At 41.4% G+C, this 22985-nt stretch overlaps 1 protein-coding gene across 1 annotated transcript in view; it reads right to left on the bottom strand.

The window, feature by feature from the left end:
• Positions 1-3924: 3924 nt before the first annotated feature.
• SLC35B4 (solute carrier family 35 member B4) overlaps positions 3925-22985 on the bottom strand; it is a 45906-nt gene continuing 26845 nt past the window's right edge. The window contains exons 3-10 of the mRNA XM_084896601.1: positions 21637-21739; positions 19773-19822; positions 18825-18906; positions 18588-18648; positions 16217-16326; positions 14744-14819; positions 12419-12494; positions 3925-11614 (exon numbers count right to left, since the gene is read on the bottom strand). Coding sequence (XP_084752727.1) covers positions 11368-11614; positions 12419-12494; positions 14744-14819; positions 16217-16326; positions 18588-18648; positions 18825-18906; positions 19773-19822; positions 21637-21739 — 805 coding nt within the window. The 3' untranslated portion in view covers positions 3925-11367. The remainder of the gene's footprint in view (positions 11615-12418; positions 12495-14743; positions 14820-16216; positions 16327-18587; positions 18649-18824; positions 18907-19772; positions 19823-21636; positions 21740-22985) is intronic.

Here is a 22985-nt window from a genome sequence, read left to right as displayed (position 1 = left end):
TTATTTAAGTGAACTCTCTTTGATTTCAAAAGTCCCCTGCTACGGAATTGAAATTTGGGGTTTTCTCTGTTAAAAAGAACAAGTTTTCTTGCACTGATGTGTGCTCTTGGTAGGGATAACAAAGGGACAGAAAGGATTTTGTGTTTGGTAAGATAATCTCCTACGTTCTGTATGATCTGGTCTTTGATTGCTTAGGTAACCCAGCCTTCTTCATTTTAAGAGTTCAATTTTGCTCCTAGTGACTTAACTTTCTATAATTGCTTGTTAAGTCTTTAAATGGATGATGAAATGGATAACTAAAGTAAAGAAATTTCTTTATAAAAAAGGAGAGATGAAACTAATTAGGCCTATTCGATATGCTAAAATTCTGAAGTTTGGAAAGTGGATTTTAATCCAATTGACCCTTCCCAAGGATAAAGGTGCTCCAGTGATCATTTATGTGCATTCTCATTGGGTAGGTAGAAGCATTCCCACCTTAAAAGGCTACAGTTGAAAAAATTATTAAAATACTTGCAGAAAGAGGTAGTTTTTTTTGTTTTGTTCTGTTTGTTTGTTTGTTTTTCCCTTGCTTGGAAAATCACCATGGAGCTCCATTGTGACCAGGGAACCCACTTTCCAAGACAAAGCCTACAGCAGGGGTGCAAGCTTTGGCCAATAGTGCAGCATATCATCCCCAGCCTTCTGGTGTTACAGCACAAACATGTGAGGTAGTCAAAATTCAGTTGATGAAATGTGGTTGAATCTTTTAGTCTACCTTGGCCTAAAGCCCTTGACTTGGTGTTGCTTAATGTAAGATCTACTCCCTTTGGTAAATGTCCATTGTCCCCTTTTAAAATCGTTTTTGGAAACATGAGGCTAGATCAAGGAATGTATGAGCCTGCCTTAAGGAGACCTTCTGACTTATTGCAAAGGACTTATAAACGCCCTTGAAATGAATTCACAGAGTGTAGAGCAATCTTTCCACAGCACACTCCCAGAAGATGAGGACATTGAAAATCATGGGCACCCAACCTGGATACAGGCCCATCAGAAGACCTCTCAACAAGGCCTCTGTGCCAGCTATGGCTAACTAATCCCTGCACTGTAAAGTTAAAGGTATTAACTCTGAATTCCTGTTTATTATTTAAAAAGGCTTCCACACTTCTACCTCATTCACCTGACTGAACATCCCACCCTATAGGCGACCTCAAGTTCAAGTCATCCAAAGCGGACAACCACTCAGACGAGAAGCAGATGACCTTTCCCAAGATCAGGACCAGGCCAGTAAAGTCACATCCCACCATGCAAAATCCTATGCTTATTTCATTTCATCATGATGATTATATTCCGGAGTGTATTAATAATCTTCTTTTCTTGTGGTCACCTTACCTGATCTAGTTATTCCACATCATTAACCCTAGACCAGTGGGTCGGCAAACTGCAGCTTGGGAGCCACCTGTGGCTCGAGAGCCGCAGTTTGCCGCTCTGTTGAAAAATGAGTTTGCTCTAGACTGTTCAGTACACCCTACTTTTTACTGCTTTAATCCTTGTATGGGGCACCTTGGTGTAGAAATACATTGTTTCCCAAAAAAATGTATGCACACTTTAACATCTGATAACTCAATTTTGAAAATGAAGTATATTTTATATGCTGTTATAATTTCTCAAAGTGTGTGTATACATTTTGGGGGGCACCCTTTATTATAGTACAATATCTTCAAGCCTTAGCTTCTTCAGGGACCTGGCTGGAATGCAGGATTTATCATCGGGTGTATGCCTCTACGTTTGGTAAAACTGATGATTCAGGTTGATTTTATAAAGCCCCCTCTAGAGCACTATGCAGTGCCTTGCCTCTCCACCATCGAAGCTGATGTTCCAGTAGTTTCAGACACCACCTAGTGGGGAAATAATTAGTTATTAAGGAAAAATTATAGCTTTGTACATTTCCCTTGTACAGGAACTTGTTTCTGATCAGCCAATGAAGTCAAATTGAATGCAGTAGAATACAGTTTAGGAAAGTACAATACATAGTTTTAAATGTGAATCATTCCTTTCATCTTCCTAGAAGAATTTTTAAGAAGTTTTTCATGTGTTTTTTGTTTTTTAAATATGTTTTTATTCATTTCAGAGAGAGGGAGGGAGGGAGATAGAAGCATCAATGATGCCAGATAATCATTGGCCCGATGCACCAAGATTCATGCAAGAATGGACCTTCCTCCCCCTGGCTGCCGGCACCACCTTCGCTCTTCCCATGATGCCCAGAGGCCTGGAGCAGCTGGGGCAGTGCAGAATGCCCTGCCCCTGGCCGCTCGGCACCTTTGTATACAAAATAACTAGCCATCTTTGTTGGGTTAATTTGCATACTCCTGATTTGCTTGTGGACATTGTGAAGGCACGGTCAATTTGCATCTTACTCTTTTATTAGTGTCAATGATAGCCATTCTGATAGGTGTGAGGTAGTACCTCATGGTGGTTTTAATATGCATCTCTATGATGATTAGTGATGTTGAGCACCTTTTCAGTCGCCATCTATATGTCCTCCTTGGAGAAGTGTCTATTCAGGTCCTTTGCCCATTTTTTAATTGCATTGTTTTCTTGGTATTCAGTTTCACAATTTCTTTATAAACTTTGTATATTAACCCCTTATCTGATGTATCATTGGTGAATATGTCCCCCCCATTCAGTGGGCTGTCTTTCATCTTGTTGACGGTCTCCTTTGTTTTGCAAAAACTTTTTAGTTTGATATTTATTTTTTCTGTTTACCTTGTCCAAGAATATATTTTGACAAAAATGTTGCTACAAGAGATGTCTGAGATTTTACTACCTATGTTTTCTTCTTGGATCTTTATGGTTTGAGTCTAACATTTAAGTCTGGAATTCATTTTGAGTTTATTCTTGTGTAAGGTGTAAGAAGGTGGTCTACTTTTATTTTTGGCATCATTTTATTATTAATCCTAACTTGAGGATGTTTTTATTGAATTTTAGAGAGAAAAACATCAATGTGAGAAGCATTGATTGCCTGCCACCCATGGATGTCCCATCATGGATTAAACCCACTACCTAGGTATGTGCCCTGACCAGGAATTGAACCTATAACCTTTTGGCATATGGGACAACACTCCAACCGAGCCACCTTTATTGAGTAGGTTATCTTTACCCCATTGTATGTTTTGCCTCTTTGTCAAATATTAATTGACCATAAAGACATGGGTTTATTTCTGAGTCCTCTCTTCTGTTTCATTGATCTATATGTCTGTTTTTATGGCAGTATCATGTTGTTTTGGTTACTCTGTAGTATAGTTTGATTGCAGGTAGCATGATTTCTCCAACTTTGGTTTTCTTTCTCAAGATTGCTGTAGCTATTGTGGGTCTTTTGTGGTTCCATGTACATTTCTGGAATAGTTGTTCTAGTTCTGTGAAATACATAATTTTCTTGTTCCTGATCTTAGAGGAAAATCTTTCAGCTTTTCACCACTGAGTGATATTGGCTGTGGGCTTGTCCTATATAGTCCTATTGATTTTGAGGTAAGTTCCTTTTATATCCACATTGTTGAGAATTTTTATAGTAAATGCATGAATTTTGTCACATGCTTTTTCTGTATCGATTGAGTTGATTGAAAGAAATTGCACTGAATCTATAAATTGCTTTGGGTAGTATGGACATGTTAATGATGCTAATTCTTTGTGTCCATGATCACATTATTTACTTTCACTTATTACTATCTTCAATTTCTTTCTTTGGGGTCTTATAATTTCTGAGTACAGGTTTTTTTTTACATCCTTGGTTAAATTTATTTCTAGGTATTTTTTTTTAATGCAATTGTAAATAGGATTGTTTTCTTAGTTTCCCTTTTCCTGGATATTTATTTTGTACCCTGATACTTTACTGAATTTGTCAATTCTAATTGGTTTTCTGTGGAATCTTTGATAAAAAAGAACAAACTGTTTTTGACAGGGAACCGTCTTTATTGGCAGTTGGTTTTAACTCCACAATCATTGATTCAGGAAATGTTTCAACCAGACATGATTTTCTAGAAGACATGTTTATTGTTTAATAACAAATATTTGGGACCTAGAAAATAATTCATTGGATCCTTTAAAGTGATTCCATGTGCTCCATGTATATAAAAAATGTATATGGACCCTTTACAACTTAATGCAAGCACTGTAACAACAATATTATTATCAGATTCATGAGATTAGGGGTGGAAACGGTGAAGAAATTGAAGTGTTCCCTTTCCCTCTCAGAAAGGATGATGTATTGAAGGGGAGGAATATTTAAATCTCTCTCCCAGTAGGGTAACATTTAGGTGAATCCAAGATAACGCTGAGATGTATGCTTGAAAATTTGGGGATATCGGGTCTTTAACCTTATAAATTTGAGCTTCTTACTTAATTCGTGTAATGTGTCACACATTAGTACAACGTTCATTAAGATTTTGTCCTATTAGGTGCACTCTCCCTTCCATGCCTATGCCTTTCCTCAGGTGTGCATCTCCTAAACTCTAAGGGACCCATGAGACTGGCAACCAGGGGTGGAATGGGCAGTGGCGGTTTGTCCTGGACTAATCCCCTGAACCTATCTCCTACGCTCCCTTTTTGCTGATTTCTCAGTGAGCCAAAGCAGCCCAGCCTAGGCTCTCTCCTGTTGCTTTTTCTGTCCTAAACTATTCCTCTTTGTTTTATTGTCCCCAGCCTTAATAAATGTACTCACACAAAAATTTTTAAATATATTTTTATTTTATAATAAAAAAGAGAAGGGAGAGGAAGAGATAGAAACATCAATGATGAGAATCATTGAGTGGCTGCTTCCTGCATGCCCCCTACTGGGGATTGACGCTGTAACCTAGGCATGTGCCCTAACAGGGCATCGGACCACAAACTCCTGGCTCATGGGTCAACACTCAACCACTGTGCCACACCAGTTGGGCAGAAAAAGATATTGTTCTAGTAACCATTACAAATTTCACAAACAAGTAATTGCACGGTAAACACTGCATGGAAATCTAAGTATGATTCTGGTACTTCTGTGCATGTAGATGGTCCTTTTCAACTTCAACACTAGCTGACCTTGGTACCCCCCTCAGACTTGTGAAATCTTAGCAGAACCATTAATAGAATAACCCATCTAGCCACTAAAGCCATTCAAGCTCAAGAAACAGATTAAGATTCCTAAACTTGAGTAGTGCTTACCACCAGGATTGCTTGATTATTTGCTTGCCACCCAGGGAGAAGCTTTTTGTTTGTTTTGTTTTTTGCCATAGCCAATACCTCCAGCTGTACCTGGTTGAATAACTCTTCTCATGTAGAATTAGAAACAACCGAACTTGAAAACACCTTAAACTTGCAAACTCTCTTAAGAGATGTTCCAGTTTTGCCTCAAGCACCACTGGCTGGTTATGTTTTAAATTCTCTGATGGTTTTAGCTGACTTCCCAACTGGTTTGGTGATATTATGAAGTCTGGGTTGAAAATTGTTTTACTCGTTATTCTAATTTGTTCAATATATTTCACTGTCAGGCTTTTGGTGTTCTGTATAATCAAATATTTAAAGCCCCCTACAAGAACTCTAGCAATGGTTGCATGAAGAATGAAAATAATCCATTACACCATTGCATCCCCTCCATATTGAATAATATATTGAATAGTAGAGGTGAGAATGGGCATCTTTGTCTTATTCCTGATCTTAGAGGGAAAATGTTCAGCTTTACACCATTGAGTATGATGTTAGCTGTGGGCTTATCATGTACAGTCCTTATGATGTTGCAGTAAGTTCTTCTATAACCACATTGTTGAGAACTTTTATTGTAAATGGATATTTTTATCACAAGCTTTTTCTATATCTATTGAGATCATATGATTTTTACTATTGGGTTTTGTTGATGTGATGAATCACATTGTTTCGTGAATGTTGAACCACCTTTGCATCCATGGTATAGATACCATTTGGTCATGATGTATAAGCCTTTTAATGTATTGATTTTGAATTGCTAGTATTTTTGTTGAGAATATTTCCAAGTTCATCAGGAATATTGGCCTGTATACTTTGTTGCAGTATCTTTTTCTGGTTCTGGTATCAGAGTAATGCTGGCCTTCAAGAATATTTGAGAGCTTTCCCTCCTCTTCAACTTTTTGGGATAGTTGGAGATGTATTAATTTTTTAAAGGTTGGGTAGAATTCACCTGTGAAGGAAGGAATTTGGTCCTGGGCTTTTGTTTATTCAGGTGTGTGTGTTTTTTTATTACTAGTTCAATCTCATTACTAATAATAGATTTCTTCAGATTCTCTGTTTCTTCCTGGTTTAGTCTTGGAAGGTTGTATATTTCTAGAAATTTGTCCTTTCTAGATTGTCCAATTTCTTGACATAATTCATATTTTTGTTTAAATATGGCAAGTCTACTATATACTGTAATGTAGATACAGAGCTACAAGTTCACTAATATTCATACAAGTATACAAAAGTCTTTAATTTACTTGATTGAAAGTTTTCTTATGATACATAGAATGTTTTACATCCTTGACCTTAATTTTGTTCACATTGACTTCAGGGAGTTGTAGTTGCAATTGCTGCTGTTGCCGCTTGTTTTCTTTCAGGATCAAGGTGGGTAGTTTCATATATCTTATTTTTTATTTCTTCTTCAGATCTTTAGCGTTACATAATTATACCTATGATGGAACCAGCATCCTAAAACTACCAAGATAAATCCTTCAACTCTAGCACCCTAAGATCTCCTAATTCTAGTTAACAAAAAATGTCCAAGGCCAGCCCCAACAGATCCTTATGAACCATATAATACTGAGTCCCAGGCACAAGAAATACTCTCAAAATCGAAAATTCCTGGGAGCTTAAAGGGTTTCCCCTTCCTGGGCTTGCAGCCGAGTAGCATGGAGACAGCCAATGCCTCTAGTCCTGCCCTGCTCATGCCCAGGGCTGCCTTCGTAGTATTCTTTAATGATCCTTTGTATTTTTGTATTTCTCTATTTCATTTCTGATTTTATTAGGCTCTCTTTTTTTTCTTGGTATAAGTCTTACTAGAGGTTTGTCAATTTTATTTACCCTTTCAAAGAACCAGCTCTTAATTTCATTGGCCTTTTTTTTTTTTTATAGTTTTTGTATTTCCACTCTGATCTTTATTATTTTCCTCCCCTTCTTACTTTGGACTTTGTTTATTCTTTTTTTCTAGTTCCTTTAGGTGTAAAGTTAAATTATATTAAAAAATCCTCCTTCTTGAGATAGGCCTGCAAAGCTATGAACTTTCCTCCTTCATTTTCATGTCTCTAAGTAGTTATTTCCTTTGATCCAGTGGTTGTTTAGTAGCAACTATTTAATCTCCATATTGTGTTATTTCCCGTTTTCTTCCTATAGTTGGTTTCTAGTTTCATGCCATTCTGATTGGAAAATATACTTGATAAAAATTCAGTCTTCTTGAATTTATTTAGGTTTCTTTTGTGGTCTATCCTGAAAAATGTTCCATGTGCATTTGAGAAAAATGTATAATCCACAGTTTTGATAAAGTGTCCTAACAATGTTTATTAATCTATTCTAAAATTACTTTATTAATTTTCTGCCTGAATGATCTATCCATTGAGGTAAGTGGGACAGTAAAGTCCCCAACTATTATTGCATTAATGTTAATTTTTGCCTTTAAATCCACTAATATTTGCTTTATAGACAGATGTTCCTATGTTGGGTGTGTAAATATTTATGATTGTAAAATTCTTTTCTTAGATTGACCCCTTTATCATTATGTAATGTCCTTGCTTTGTCTCATTTTACATTGTTTTAAAACCTAGTCTGATATTATTGCTACCTCCAGCTTTCTCATTTCTATTTGTAGGAAAATTTTTCCCATCCACTCACTTTCAGTCTGTAGGTCTTTCACTCAAAAGTGAGTCTTTTGTAGGCAGCAGAGAGATGGGTCTTGTGTTTAAATACATCCTGCCTTCCTATAACTTTTGATTGGAGAATTCAGTCCATTTACATTTAAAGTAATTATTGATAGGTATCTACTTATTGCCATTTTGTTCTTTTCTTGATTGCTTTGCTGGTTTCCTTTAATGTTTTGTTGGGGTCCTTTTCATATCTGTAGCAGTCTAATTTAAACTGACAGGCATTTGAGTTTAAACACACTCTAAAAGCACTACATTTTCATTGCCTCCCCACACTTTATTTTTTACATATTTTATATCTTTTTTGCTTTGAGAAGCTCCTATTATAGCTATAGTTAATTTTGCTACTTCTTTTAATCTTCATATTGGATTTTTGAGTGGCTGATTCTGTGTTAATTCTATATTTGCCTTTATCTGTGATTCCCCACTCTCACCCTCACCCCCGTGTTTTCTTATTTTTGGCATAGCCTTTTCTGCATAAAGACTGCTTAACATTTCATGTTAAGTCTGTTTAGTGGCGAACTTCTTGTTTTTGCTTATCCGGGGAAATCTTTATCTTTCCTTCAATTCTGAATGACAACCTTGCCAGGTATAATATACCAGATTGTAGGTTGTAGGTTCCTTTCTTTCAGCACTTTAAATATTTACTGCCATTCTCTTCTGGCTTGTAAAAGTTCTGAGAAATTAACTGTTAGTTTTTTGGGGGGGGTTCCTTTTAATGTAATTCAATGTTTTCCCCTTGTTTCCTTCAAGATTTTTAAAAATATTTTTTCCCATTTAATTACAGTATATCTTGGTGTGGACCTCTTTGGGTTCATCTTATTTGGAATTCTCTAATGTGGGTGTCTGCTTCCTTCCCTCGTTTTCGGCCATTATTTCTTAAAATGAACTTTCTGTCCCTTGCTTCTCCTTCTGGCATTCCTATAATGCTGTCCCATAGGGCCCTCATACTACCCTTATTTTCTTAAATTCTTTTTTTTGTTGTTGTTATTATGATTGGGTGATTTTCACTATTCTTCCTGGTTGCTGATCCATTCTTCTGTATTAACCAATCTGTTGTTAATTCCATCTTCACCTCTTATTGGTTCTTTATTATAATTTCTTTTTTGAAGTTGTCCCTGATTTATTTTCTATTCTCAAATTTACTGAGCATCCTTTTGACAGTTTCTTTGAATTTTTTATCAAATTAATTTTCTCCACTTCATTAGGTTTTCTCTTGTTCCTCCATTTCATTTGACTTTGTGTCTGTTTCTAAGAGTTAGATGAAATAGCTCTCTCCCCTGAGCTTGAAAAATTGGTCTTGTGTAAAATGGCATCTGTGTAGACTAGATAGCTTTGGCAGGCTTCAATTGGGGCGGGCATGTGCAGTGCCCAGGGTGCTATCTGGCCAGAAGGAGCAGGTTGGGTGTCTTGTTGTTTTGGCTGTTCACAGCTGCACTTGTGTGTGTGCTATAGAGCCCTGCTGGTTCTGCTCTTGATCCTGGAGGGGCTGCCTGGTGTACAATGGAGCATACCATTGTTTTGAATAACTGCTGCTGGTCTGAGAATACCTGATCACAGGCACCGCAGCACTGTTTCCCTCCTACTCCAGGCATAGCTTCCTGCTGTGCACGGCTCACCTTGTGGTTTGATTGACTGCTGCCAGCCTGGGTTGGGGTGCACTCTGCCAGCTCCCTTCCTCTATGTGCACGGCTCACTCTGGGGTCCCTCTCTGTGCACTCATAGGTGTGTCCTATTGCTTTGACTGATTGACATGGAGGTCTGAGCTGGACTTCCCCCTGGGCAGGAACACAGTGATGCCCTGCTGAGTCCCTTCCACTCCAGGTGGGGCTAGCCAGTGGGTGTGCACAGCAGTGGCTCTAACTCTGGATTGGTGTGTAGGGGGCAGGGGCTGTGTATGCTTGCTATACTCCCCTTCCTACAGGAGGGGTGACTGGGGATGCCCTACTGTGGCCTTGCAGGTTGGCCAGAGCTCTCACCACTGCTACCCAAGTGTAAGGAGAATGCGAACAATGATGCTCTCTGATTCTGGACAGCTCCTGTAGTTCCAGTCTTCTCCAGGTGGCCTCTCCCCCTCTTCTTTGTTGTGCAGAAGCTGTTCAGTTATCTCTTAGAGACAACTACTTGAAATTTAGATGTGCATTCATTGTGTTTATGGGAGGAGCAAGCTCAGCGGCCCCTTATCCTGCCACTATGGTGACTTCCCCTAAGTAACTCAGTTGTTCGAGGACAATTATCTCAGGCCCCACCATAGACTAACTCCAGGTATTAGAATATACATACTCCACCATGCGTGAACCCAGGGGACCCGTACAGCCACGTCGATTTACGAATATAATCTATATCCAGAAAAGAAAAAAGGCTGTGTGTGCAAAAAGGGAGTGCCTGGTAAGTTTAACCACCTACAGAAGAGCATGTGCTTCTATGAGGTCAACTAAGGTCCACGGCTAAGTGAAGACAGAGGAAATGAAAGAACTCTGACGTTCATGCTATTCTCTCAAAATTATCACACTTACCTACACACACCACGCTGACATGGCTCCTCTGCCTCAAAATTATGCCATGGGAGAAAAACCAGGTTAGAAAAAGAGGGAGGCACCTTTCTGCATGTAATGAAACACATACACTGCCCCCCTCCCCAACACACACACATACCCATTAAGATACCTTATAGAAAAAGGAAAACTTTTCATTTTAGTTGTGATTTGACCTGAATTTATACACCTACATCATACTTTAGTCTACTCCCTAGCCCAGTGGTCGGAAAACTGCAGCTCTGTTGACTAGAGTTTTCCGACCACTGGTCTTGGGGCTTAATCACAAGGAACAACAATAGCCTGTAATTATTGGACTCGAGAGTCTAGGACTAGCCTATGACTCTACCAGAACTGCCAGGCAGAGTTCAACCTTCTTGCTTAAAAAGCCTTTGTCACCAGGGGCTCAGCTACCACTTGGAAAGGGTTCCCACTAGTCCTGCTCCATTGTCCCCAGGGGCTCAGCTCACAGAGACCACCGCCTCATTCCCAACACGACGAGGAAGTCCAGCCCGTGTCACCAGTGTCTCACTTCACCTGGTCACTCAGTTGTTCCTGACGATGATGCCATGAACATCTGACTGACTGAAAAGTGGAAGGTGACAGCACGAGATAATGGTGGTGATGGCAGAGAACAATCAGAACAACAACAAAATGGATAGTCTTGTGCAAGACCACGGATATAAAACGAGTAGCTTTGGGACTCGATAAACAAGTACAGTACTGTATATTTTGGTAAACAAATGGTGGTTCCATAGTAGATAACTATTCTTTTTTCTAATTCAGGGTTGAGAGGTTTTTGTTCGGAGTCCACACATGTTGGTCTGTGAAGCCATGTGAAATCTGAGAAGTCCCCTCCTCTGAGGATTCTCTGGTACGTGGTGGTTCAGTGCTAGGGGTGATTCTCATTAACAAGAGAGAAATGGCAGCCAGACCTTAGCCAGAGCCTGGTCTCCCAGGCAGGCTCAGTTCTTCTTGTCCTCCTTCGGAGGCTGGCTTCTGGTGATGCCCAGGTTGTTCCACACCTCTGTGTACATGAGGGTCCCAATGAAGACAAACAAGGTGCCCAGCCAGTGCCACACAGTGAAAGGGTTCTGGAAGTACAGGATGGAGACGATGAGGCTCACAAACTTGCGTAGCGTCACGACGAGTGTGACGGTGAGGGAGGTGCACTCCGTGGTGAGAATAAAGACACCCCGAATGCACACGTACCTGGAGAGACAGGGTTAAGGTAGTTTTCTGACTACTGAGAAGTCAGCAGGGGGAGCACTCTCTGGCATGGCTCTTGGCTTACATGTTCATATTCTAAGAACCAGAAAACTCGGGGGTTGGCTATGGCGGCTCTGAGGCTCCTTGGTAGAACATTCTGCAGATTCCTGTTCTGCCATTCCAATTGTGGGTCCCAACTCAAACTGCCGAAAACCTCCCATTAGTCTTATTCTGGATCCTTCCCACGGTGAAGGCCATCACCCAAGGAATGACAGAGGGTAACAATCTCAGTAACAGTCATCACACCTATATTTACTTGATCTGGTCCCCAGTCCTTCCACCCCCCTTCTCTGTAGGGCAAATCTATGAGGTGAAGTGAGAGGAATGAAGTCAATCTCATCAGTTCCAAGGACTTTACAGTTTTTATAATGGACTTAAGGTCGTTCAAAAGAAGCATTATTTTAGTTTTAATTCATTTGGAATTTCAGAATTTCAGCTTGTGAAATGTCCCAGGATACTAGAAGACTCCATGTAGAAATCATAGAGCATACATGTCCTATATTAATTCTCCATCACCCACTGACTTCTACGCCTGCACCCCGAGCACCTCCTTCACAGTGCCCTGTGGCCTGCTGACCTCGGCACCCACTCCTATCTCTTGGGCCCTCCACAGGGAGCTCAATGGATAGGCCTTTCTTCTACTGCGGAACAGATCAAAGCGGAAATGCAACTCATGTCACTGAACTGTCAGAGGAATGAACAATGCCGTGCCAGAGAAGACCACGCGAAGAGGAGTGCGAAGGATACTGAGTGATGACATTCATGAGGAGGTAGAACCACATGATGGGCATTGCCACACCAACAACCGGAACTTCGTATAATTCTGCAAAGATTAAGAGGGGAGATAGGTGTATTACTTTGACAGCTGAAGTTTTCATCTTTTTGAACAAACTGGACATAACAGGGATAACCATGTTATTTCCCTTGCAAATAGATTTGGACCAAACACCACTTTACTTGCCTTGATTCCAGGCTATATCAGCCTCAAGAGACCTTGCAATGCTATCTTAAATGAGAATTTCTCTTAAGTTTAAAATAAACTCTTTACCATTTGCCTAAACAGGACTCCACTTTACAGAGTAAGGCTGTGAATCACAGAGAAGTTCAAATGATATGGGCTTAACATCTCCACACAGAAAAGGCAACCAGTCACTAAATGCCATTTGGAAATGCTGTCAATCCTACTGGTAATCAAATAATTCTAAATTAAACTAGGCTGTCACATTTTATATCTATTAAACTAGCAACTGAAAATTTACAAATAATATTCTAATCTGGCAAGGTAAACATGGAATTGGCAACCATTCAGTTGGTGGAAGTATAAATTGACTTTTTAAAAATCAATTTCACAATTCTTATTAAGGGGGCATAAAAGTATTGATACTCATTCTTAGGAAAAACTCTGAATCTAAATGTCCAATGATAGAGCAATGTGTGGGTAAGCAAAGTTGCTCTGACTAGATGAGGCACTGTCTATACATTAGATTTAAAATATAAGGATTATACATAGTCAAAAAAAAAAGGAAGTATAAATTTTATCTATACAAGGGTTACAATGATATAAGAATTTATGTAAATAGTGTCTGGAAGGAAACTGGTAAGATGGAATTAGCTGATGTGTAAGATGATGGAAGTAAATCTTTTAAATACATTCTTATGTTTTATACATTTAGGTTTGTACAGTGAACATCTGGGAGGAAACAAAACGCCCAAGATTAATAAGGACATAACAACCCTCTCAGGGTCACTTCTTTTATATTGCTAATTTGTTTTTGGAGTTTAAAATATACAGCATAACTTAGGAAATACCAAAAGTGATGAGGAGTTCTGGATAGGAAAAGAACATTAATATTCTTTTGCAAAAAATTTAAAAGCCATCTAGATAAAGAGATAACTCTATGTCCCAACTAGTGAGAAATCCCAATAATCTGGGATTCTATTGTCTTTGAAACACTCAGCAAGTACTGAAATGAAAAAGTTAACAAATGTTATTACTGTTTAATAACTTCAGAGATCCTCTGTATCAATTTGCTGAGGAAAGAAACAATCAGTATGATATAAAACATTTAGATGGATATTCAACACTCGTAGAAAAAAATCAAGAATAATAGGTTCCAGATGCTAAAACTCAAGAAGAGAAAAACATGTATATTTAACTTAGGGATGATTCTAAAGTTAAAGGCAGATTCTAAACATGAAAAATGTATAGGTGCCCAGCACTGCAACTTTTGGAAGAAGCATTCTAGTAATCAAATCAAAATGAATTTGATAGTGTGTTTACTCAAATGGCTCTTTGCTATGTGGGGACTGTCAGAAACTCTGAAAACCATGTGTCAAAAATCAGCTGTATGTCAATCACACCTCAATAAAAAAATCGGAAATGGGTAATTCAGAACCTTAAAAACTTTCTCACACAAGTATTTTTTTGGGGGGAGAGGCCACATTGCAAACTCAGAGCAGTACAACCTCACAGCTCATGCTCAGAGCAAGCCAATGTTTACTGGGCGCCTCCCACCATCCTACACAGTACACTTTTAGAGGTGAGCACATCAAGCCTTATAACATGTTTATTTGTTCACTTGTCTATATAACACTGTCTTTCAGTAGCTAATCAGATCATATAAGTAATTTCTTTCAAGTTAACTGGCAATTGATATTATGAGTCACTTTAAAAAGTAATAGCTAACTAATACTGTAGACTTTTGAATTAATTTTGCTTATTCCTGCAAGCTCTAACCTGTCACCATTTTTGCTTCCTCTTCCCAAGGCTCCCATCTCTGCTGTGTGCTAGGACTATTTATTTGAAGCAAACCTTCTGCATTCAAATGCAAACACACAATTCCAAAGCAAAACAGAAAATTTGAAGATACTTCTCTTGCAAATCATTGAGAAACACCTGCAAACGCTTTTGCTGCTGCAACGATGAATGGCACTCTATGCCGGGAAGGTAGAACGGGGAGGGTTTAAGGGGGCCTGTGGATTTGCCTAAAAACATCAGTGGCAAGTCCAGGGGAAAACTGAAACTTGCCTTGGAAGCTCTCAGGCAATTCTACCGAGTCACTGCAAACTCACCAGACTTATTGAAAAGAACTGCGTGGTCATAGATGTCAGAAGTCAAGAAGATGAATCCAGGCAGTGGAAGGGCATGCTAGGGAAAGAAATATTTCACATAAATTGAAATGCAACACCGGACAGAATAATGAGTAATTTTATAAGTTGTTTGACAAGCAATCAAGAAAAGCAAATAAGACTAAGTTAAATGTATCCAGTGCTTCTAACGACCTGACACTGTCTGGCACAATAACACAAACACAACAAAAGGGAATACACACGGTCATTGTGTCCAAAGATTTGTTATGTTTTACTAATTTTGAGAATAGTTAAGCAAATGCAATGGGTTTAAAAATTATAAAGAACCTGGGGCTGGTCCCAGCTGGTGTGGCTCAATGATTAGAGCAATGGCCCGAGCACCTCGATTTCCAGTCAAGGGCATGTACTTAGGTTGCAGGTTTGATACCTGCCCCAGTTGGGGTAGGTGCAGGAGGAACTGATGTTTGTCTCTCATACTGATGTCTCTCCCCCCTCCCCCTTTCACTTTCTTTAACAAGCAATGGGGGGGAAAATATCCTCCGGTGAGGATTAACAACAAAAGGAATGTGGAGGCAGAGTTCAGATTGTTTAGAACAGTAGTAGGAAAAGAGACTGGAGAACAATACAATGTCAGGAAAAAAAATAAATGAAGAATGAAAAGAGGTTGAAGAAGAAGAGGAAACAACACATAAGCAAAGATTAATGTACTTGACACCAACCCACCACCACAATAACTGAATAAGGAATCACGGCTAACGTTTACTCAGAAGCCACCATGTGCCACTTACTGTTCTAAAAGAAAGCTGTGAACCACATGGAGTGGTTATTTTTACATTCCAGCAGGTACTCTAGCTCCAACTAGTAAGCCAAACTGCTTGTCTGCAGCTACAGTACAAAGAGTTGGCAGTGAGGAAATCCGAGTTACCGAACCTCACCCTGACCTTGAGGGGCTTTGCTCTGGGCATTATCGCAACAGGAGAGAGGGAGGAGGAAGGAGAGGAGGCTCTAGACCAGCAGTTTAAACCACAGAAGCCGAAGCATATATTATTGCTATTTAAACTCTCCATAAAATGACTGAAGCCCACCTGTGGGCCTCCTCTCGCCCGTCTTCCCCAACCCTCTCCAAGGCCTGCCTGCACATATTCCGCTGGGCATGCAGGGTTTGCAGCTTCGTTTCCGTTTCCAGATCAGTCCGAAGCTGGGTGCGTCTGCCGGAACGGGGGTCAGGTTCCTGGTCTGCACGGTGGCTCCCGGCAAGTTCACACAGACTGGCCGTGACCACCTGTGCAGAGGGCTGTGGCTCAGATGCACATCAGCCTGTGGGCCCAAAGCCCTTCACCGGATGATAAACTGACCCGTCAGCTACCTCAGCATTGCCATGTTACATGTGAAATCACACAGTACAATAACATAACTCAGTAACCTTTATCCTCCCGGGTTCAAGAAACTGCTTACGTTGTAAAACAAAGCCTCCTTGGAGTGCTTGCCAAACCGTTTGTACAGAGTCTCTTGGAAGATGCCCATCCTCGCGGACATCAGGAGCGCGAACGACAGCGCCCCGATACCTACGAAACAAAGGCCGGTTACAGGACACCTGCAGCGCGCTTTCCAGATACTCCGTCACACAGCATTTACGGACTGTGTGCATGTCCTACAAATATCACAACTGTAGAATATGCACAAAAATGTAAAAAGAAATAAAAATCCACGAAACATTACCATCCAGTCCTTGATAGCGTTCTACATCTCTCTAAGCCAGGATCATAATGAGTACAGAGTTTTATGTCTTGCTTTTTTCGTGATCTTTTTCTGGATTTTCCTTCAGGTCATTCATTAAAATTTTTTCAAAAGTGCGATTTAATGGCTACATACTGCTCTTCTCATATGGATGTACTTAACTGTCTTACAATATGAGAATAGTTAAGATTACTTCCAATTATTATATTTCTTCATTAAAATCACTGTACATCCATATATGTAAATCTTTAAAACGTTATTTCCTTAGTATGAACTCTCATAAGTGGAGTTACTGAGTCAAAAATTGTAGGCATTTTAAAAAACTCAATACAGCCGGGACCGGTTTGGCTCAACGGATAGAGCGTCGGCTTGGGGACTGAAGGGTCCCGGGTTCGATTCCGGTCAAGGGCATGTACCTTGGTTGCGGGCATGTCCCCAGTGGGGGGTGTGCAAGAGGCGGCTGATCGATGACTCTCTCTCATCGATGTTTCTAACTCTCTCTCCCTTCCTCTCTGTACAAAATCAATAAAATATATTTTTTAAAAACTCAATACATACACTTTTTTTTTCCAGAAAGGCATGTCAATTTATAATGTAAACAGTTTATGTAAAAATAATTGTCCTATTGCACCCTCAGCAGCAAGGAGAATAATCATTTATTATCTTGCCATTATAATGAATCAAAAATAAAAGATACTGCATTTTGAATTCAAGTTGCATTTCTTTGATTATTAGACTAGTTAGAGGCTGAACATAAAATTATAGGACATTTAATATTTTCCTCCATAAATGGTAGGTTCAAATCCTTTGCAAATTTCTCCTAATAGATGAAGTATTCTTCTAATAGCTCGTAAAGATCTTTCTGTGTTAGGAATAGCAATCCGAAAGGGGGTAAAGTTTCAAATCCAAGAAGCAAGGAGAATCCAGTTCCTCCCCTGCTATTTCTCTTTCGCCAGATCAGTCTCAACCTGACATTGCTAGCCCTGAAAGCAGCTGGGAAGAGCTTCCCCCCTGTGTCTCACGATGGGAGGGCCAAGCCCTACAGCACACGTGTCAAACACAAGGCCCGCGGGCCAAATCCAGCCCGCCAGGCCTTGCAATGTGGCCCGCACCGCGCTGTCATCACTGCACTCCGCTGTCAGTTTATGACATTGTCAGTTTATGACTGTTCAGTAAACCATTCGGCCCACGATTTAGGCTGGATTTTAGATTTTGGCCCCTTCTCTGATTGAGTTCGACACCCCTACCCTACAGGAATTGCCTCACTGCTTTCACAAAGAGATACAATTCCAGAGGTTCTGCTGACCAGTCAAGTCTGGGAACACTGCCACGTGGAACAGCTAACTTCTGAAGAAAATACATCTGAGATTTAGAAATGGGTCCCTTGGAGACTTAAGAGTCCACTGCTACAAGTGCCCTTCTGAAGAAGCCTGTGCTCAGTAATCCTATCTAATAAAAGGGTAATATGAAAATTAACCATCACTCCATCACAAAGATGGCAGTGCCCATAGCCATAAGATGCTGGTGCCCAGTCCTCTCAGCCCCGCCGGAGTCCCCCAGTCCCCGGGGAACAGCCGCTGAGAGCGGGCAGCGTGAGCAGCCTGGCGGGCACAGAGTGGCTGGTGAAGGGGCAGAATGCTTGTTGCCCCAGCAAAGAGGCAAGCGTTCCACGCCCAGCTGTGGATGGGCCTCTGGGCAGCGGGCGCAGAGCAGCCAGGCCCCGCAGAGAGCTGCTGGTGCGCAGATTGGTGCACAGACTGGTGCACAGGGCTACTAGTGGGTCATAAAGAGATGGATGACAGCCAAGCACTCACAGTGCGCTGGGCAAGCAGGGAGGCACTTTTCTTCCTCGATCAGCGGCAACCAAGAGAAACATGGGTCCATGTCACAGAACACATCACCATGACTTCGATGTTTCCTTTCTGTCACTTAGTGAACACTGCGGTTCAGAATTATGATCCCAGGTGCCTCTCTCCTGTGGCATCATTTGTTTAGCTAACACTTTTTGCCAAGAAACATGTCCCTTAGGAGAAAGCTCAGCAAACAGAACTGCAGAGGCAATTATCATTATTGTAATTAGCATACTTGCCTAGTAACCACCATGTAAATGCCTGGAATCCTTCATTCTCACTCAAGCTGGAATGGGACGTCTAGGGAATAAGAAAAAAAATACTAAGTACAGAGACCAGAACCACGAGCCATGGGCCTGGACACAAGGGAAATGTTTGCTACCTTTATCCCTCCCCTCTTCATATCATTAATAAGTACTGGTACCCGGGCCCCATGGCAAGCAGTGAATATAAATGATTTGTAAACCAATACTTACCACCTGCTTTGCTGACATGTAAGTGCAAATAAATATCCCCACAGACACCAGGGCAATGGAAGCATATTTGAATATACTGTATCTGCAGAAATAAGAACAAGGACACATTAGGAAGGCACAGGTACCAATTCCACAGGATGTTTTCAGTAGATGGTGCCTGAGAGTACAAACCACCAGCAGAGCCCAAGTAAGTCGGCATGTGCAAGGGTCAGGGTGCCACTGGTTGCTATGTACACCCTTTCTTGGTGTTGCTTAAAATAGTTTCTATTGTACATGTTTGTGGACCAACAGATTGTTTCATTAGGAAAAAAAAAAAAGAAAAAAAAAAAAAGACCAGACTTGGTATTCCATTGATAACAGTCACAAAGAAGTTCTGACACTTTTCATTCTATTTTCCTGGCCATTGGGCTTTATTCAGAATTTTCTTTGTACTAAGCACGATAGTCCTTCGCTCATTGTGTTGCTCTGATGAACACCTTCTGTGACAGCACTGTCCCACACAATCATGAGGCTAAAAATGCCCCATACTGGGCTCTCCCATACGGTCACCACCAGCCACATGCGGCTATTGGGCAATTAAATTCTGACCAGTGAGACTGAGAAACTCCGTGTTTAAATAATTTAAATGTTAAATGTGAATCGTCACATGTGGCTTCTGGTGACCACATGGGACAGTGAAGTTCTCAATCGACTGGCTTCAGAGGTTAGAATGGATCGAAGGATTCAATGATGATCAGAGCTAATTGGAATGAGAGAACACTGCTGCACAGGTGGGTCCCCTGCCTGGTCAGCTTCTTTGGGAAATGCACGTCACTGCCACAGAGAGGACTCGGAAACAGAGGGCCAGAAGCGCGTTCTCTCCAGTAGGAGAAAAGGAATCTACATGCCTAGCCAATAGATGGGGTCGATATGCTTCCTATGCATAAATTATAAAAGTGCATCGTTTACCTTTTCTTCAAAATGATAATTCCTAGAATCATGTTGGCAATTAGAGAACCCTGTAAAAGGAGACGAGAGAAAGTTTTAGTGCACTAAGGAAAGACAACATAATTCAAGGTAAAAATGAACATTAAGAGGGGAAAACCAGCTGGGCAGGAGGAGATTAGTATGAGTAATTAGTAAGGACCAGGTGTTCTTATGATGGCAACAAGTATAAGCCATAAAAATCTATCTTGCAAAATAATTATGCCTTTTCAAAGATGACGAGGAAGATAAAAATGATCGATTCTCAATAACTACTCATAGCTGAAGCTTACTACAGGCTTATTTTTGACAACTTTTCCAGCTAATGTATAAGAGCTTTTACTATGTTGCTCCTCCCCCCTCATTTTAATGAAAAAGTTGTACAGAGGTCTCTCTCTTCTCTGGAAGGGTGTCTGTCCATCATCAAGTGCTTATTGAAAGTCTATGTCTCAATACTTTGAGGGTCCATCTTAATCATTATAATTAGCCCTGGAAAGTGCTTTTAGAAATAACACATCTGATCTCACAAAAATCTCAGAGCACACCAAAATGTTACAATTCTAATCCTCACTCATTCTGTATTCTTCTGCAACCCTTACTCTATTTCCCTCCAAGTCTTTTCTGCCCTCCAGGGAACACTGTTCTTGTATGTATACTGAGCACAAATCTCTCCCATCCATGAGGCAAAGAGAAATCCTCTGCTGCTTTGGAAGAAGCATGCCTCCATCAAGAATTGTCCTTTAGCCGAAACCAGTTTGGCTCAGTGGTAGAGCGTTGGCCTGTGGACTGAAGGGTCCCGGGTTCGATTCCAGTCAAGGGCATGTACGTTGGTTGCGGGCACATCCCCGGTGGGGGGTGTGCAGGAGGCAGCTGGTCGATGTTTCTCTCTCATCGACGTTTCTGGCTCTCTATCTCTCTCCCTTCCTCTCTGTAAAAATTCAATAAAACATATTTAAAAAAAAAAAAAAAGAAAAAAGAATTGTCCTTTATTTCATTATCTCAAGTCTCTGATTTAAAAAAAAAAAAAAAAAAAAATCAGAAAGGAGAAGGGTCTGGCCCTGGCCTGTGCTCTCAATGGCTAGAGTGTGGGACCGAACACTGAAGGATTGTGCATTTGATTCCTGATCAAGGGCACATAAGTGGGTTGCAGGTTCAATCCCCGGCCATGGTTGGGGCACATACAGAGAGGCAACCAACGGTGTGTCTCTCTCATATCGATGTTTCTCTCTTTCACTCCCTCCCTCCCTTCAACTCTCTCTAAAAATTGATGAAAAATATCCTCAGGTGAGGATTAACAACACACACACAGATATGAAAGAAGGGTCTGCTTCATTTACTATAAGTAAACTAATTTTATGTAAGAAAGAAAAAGTGACGAGAAATAAGTTAAAGGATATTCATAGCAAGTTTGAATATAAAATCAACCAGATGAAGGAAATTAAAAGTTAAAATCTGCCGAGACCGGTTTGGCTTAATGGATAGAGCGTCGGCTTGGGGACTGAAGGGTCCCGGGTTCGATTCCGGTCAAGGGCATGTACCTTGGTTTCGGGCATATCCCCAGTGGGGGGTGTGCAAGAGGCAGCTGATCGATGACTCTCTCTCATCGATGTTTCTGACGCTCTATCTCTCTCCTTTCCTCTCTGTACAAAATCAATAAAATATATTTTTAAAAAAAAAAAGTTAAAATCTGTTTCTCTAGAAAATGTTAACTTTCCTTTTATTAATCGCCCATAAGACCTGAGAAAAATAAAAGTAAACCATCCACTTTCACATTTCTCTCTTTTTGCCTCCTCAGGTAACAGCCAGCCTCTGCTCACTGGTCTGAGCACACTCCTGCTGCAGTACTCACCGATCGGAATATCATGTGCAGGGGCATGGCGATGTTGAGGTTCAGGGCGTAGTTGTTCACCACGCTGACCGTGAAGAACATGGTCACCATGACGGCGTAGTACCTGAAACGCAGAGGGAGAGGCTCACCACACAGAGTCTACTAGTTCAGGAAAACCAAATATGGAAGGAAATAAGTACCTTTAGTTAAAATTATTTTGCTTATTTTCTCTTTATTAAAATTGTATCACTATTATAATTTGAGTTAAATAATAAGTACTTATAAAAATACTGTACAAGCCACTAATGTGGAAAAAGTTTAAATTATACAGTATGTTTCAAGAAACACTATTTTAATATGCTTCAAGAATAGATAGCAACAAAAACTAGGCTTCAAAAACTGTTACCTAATAGATAGCGATAGGTTTTTTGAAGTAAATGGGGAGAGGTAACATGGCAGAGTGAGAAGACTCCATTAGCTTCTCCTCTTAAATTTAGCTTAAGATAATTATAACTCAACAAAGATCTGCTCAACACACAAACAGGCCTGAAAGAGTCATGCATTAGCACAGCTGAAGGTGGGCATGCTGAAATGAGAGGACAGGAGGGGAGGTGGGATGGGGGGACAGGAGGGGAGGTGGGATGGGGGGACAGGAGGGGAGGTGGGATGAGGAAGGACAGGAGGGGAGGTGGGATGGGGAAGGACAGGAGGGGAGGTGGGATGGGGGGACAGGAGGGGAGGTGGGATGGGGAGGACAGGAGGGGAGGTGGGATGGGGGACAGGAGGGGAGGTGGGATGGGGGGGACAGGAGGGGAGGTGGGATGGGGGGGACAGGAGGGGAGGTGGGATGGGAGGACAGGAGGGGAGGTGGGATGGGGGGGACAGGAGGGGAGGTGGGATGGGGGGGACAGGAGGGGAGGTGGGATGGGGGGGACAGGAGGGGAGGTGGGATGGGGGACAGGAGGGGAGGTGGGATGAGGAAGGACAGGAGGGGAGGTGGGATGGGGAAGGACAGGAGGGGAGGTGGGATGGGGGGACAGGAGGGGAGGTGGGATGGGGGGGACAGGAGGGGAGGTGGGATGGGGAGGACAGGAGGGGAGGTGGGATGGGGGGGACAGGAGGGGAGGTGGGATGGGGGGACAGGAGGGGAGGTGGGATGGGGAGGACAGGAGGGGAGGTGGAATGGGGAGGACAGGAGGGGAGGTGGGATGGGAGGACAGAGGGGAGGTGGGATGGGGAGGACAGGAGGGGAGGTGGGATGGGGGGGACAGGAGGGGAGGTGGGATGAGGAAGGACAGGAGGGGAGGTGGGATGGGGGGACAGGAGGGGAGGTGGGATGGGAGGACAGGAGGGGAGGTGGGATGGGGGGA

Source organism: Pipistrellus hanaki, assembly GCF_964339955.1.
Source record: "Pipistrellus hanaki genome assembly, chromosome: 10".
In the NCBI taxonomy this organism is placed as follows: domain Eukaryota; kingdom Metazoa; phylum Chordata; class Mammalia; order Chiroptera; family Vespertilionidae; genus Pipistrellus; species Pipistrellus hanaki.
This window is presented reverse-complemented; position numbering and strand designations above follow the sequence as displayed.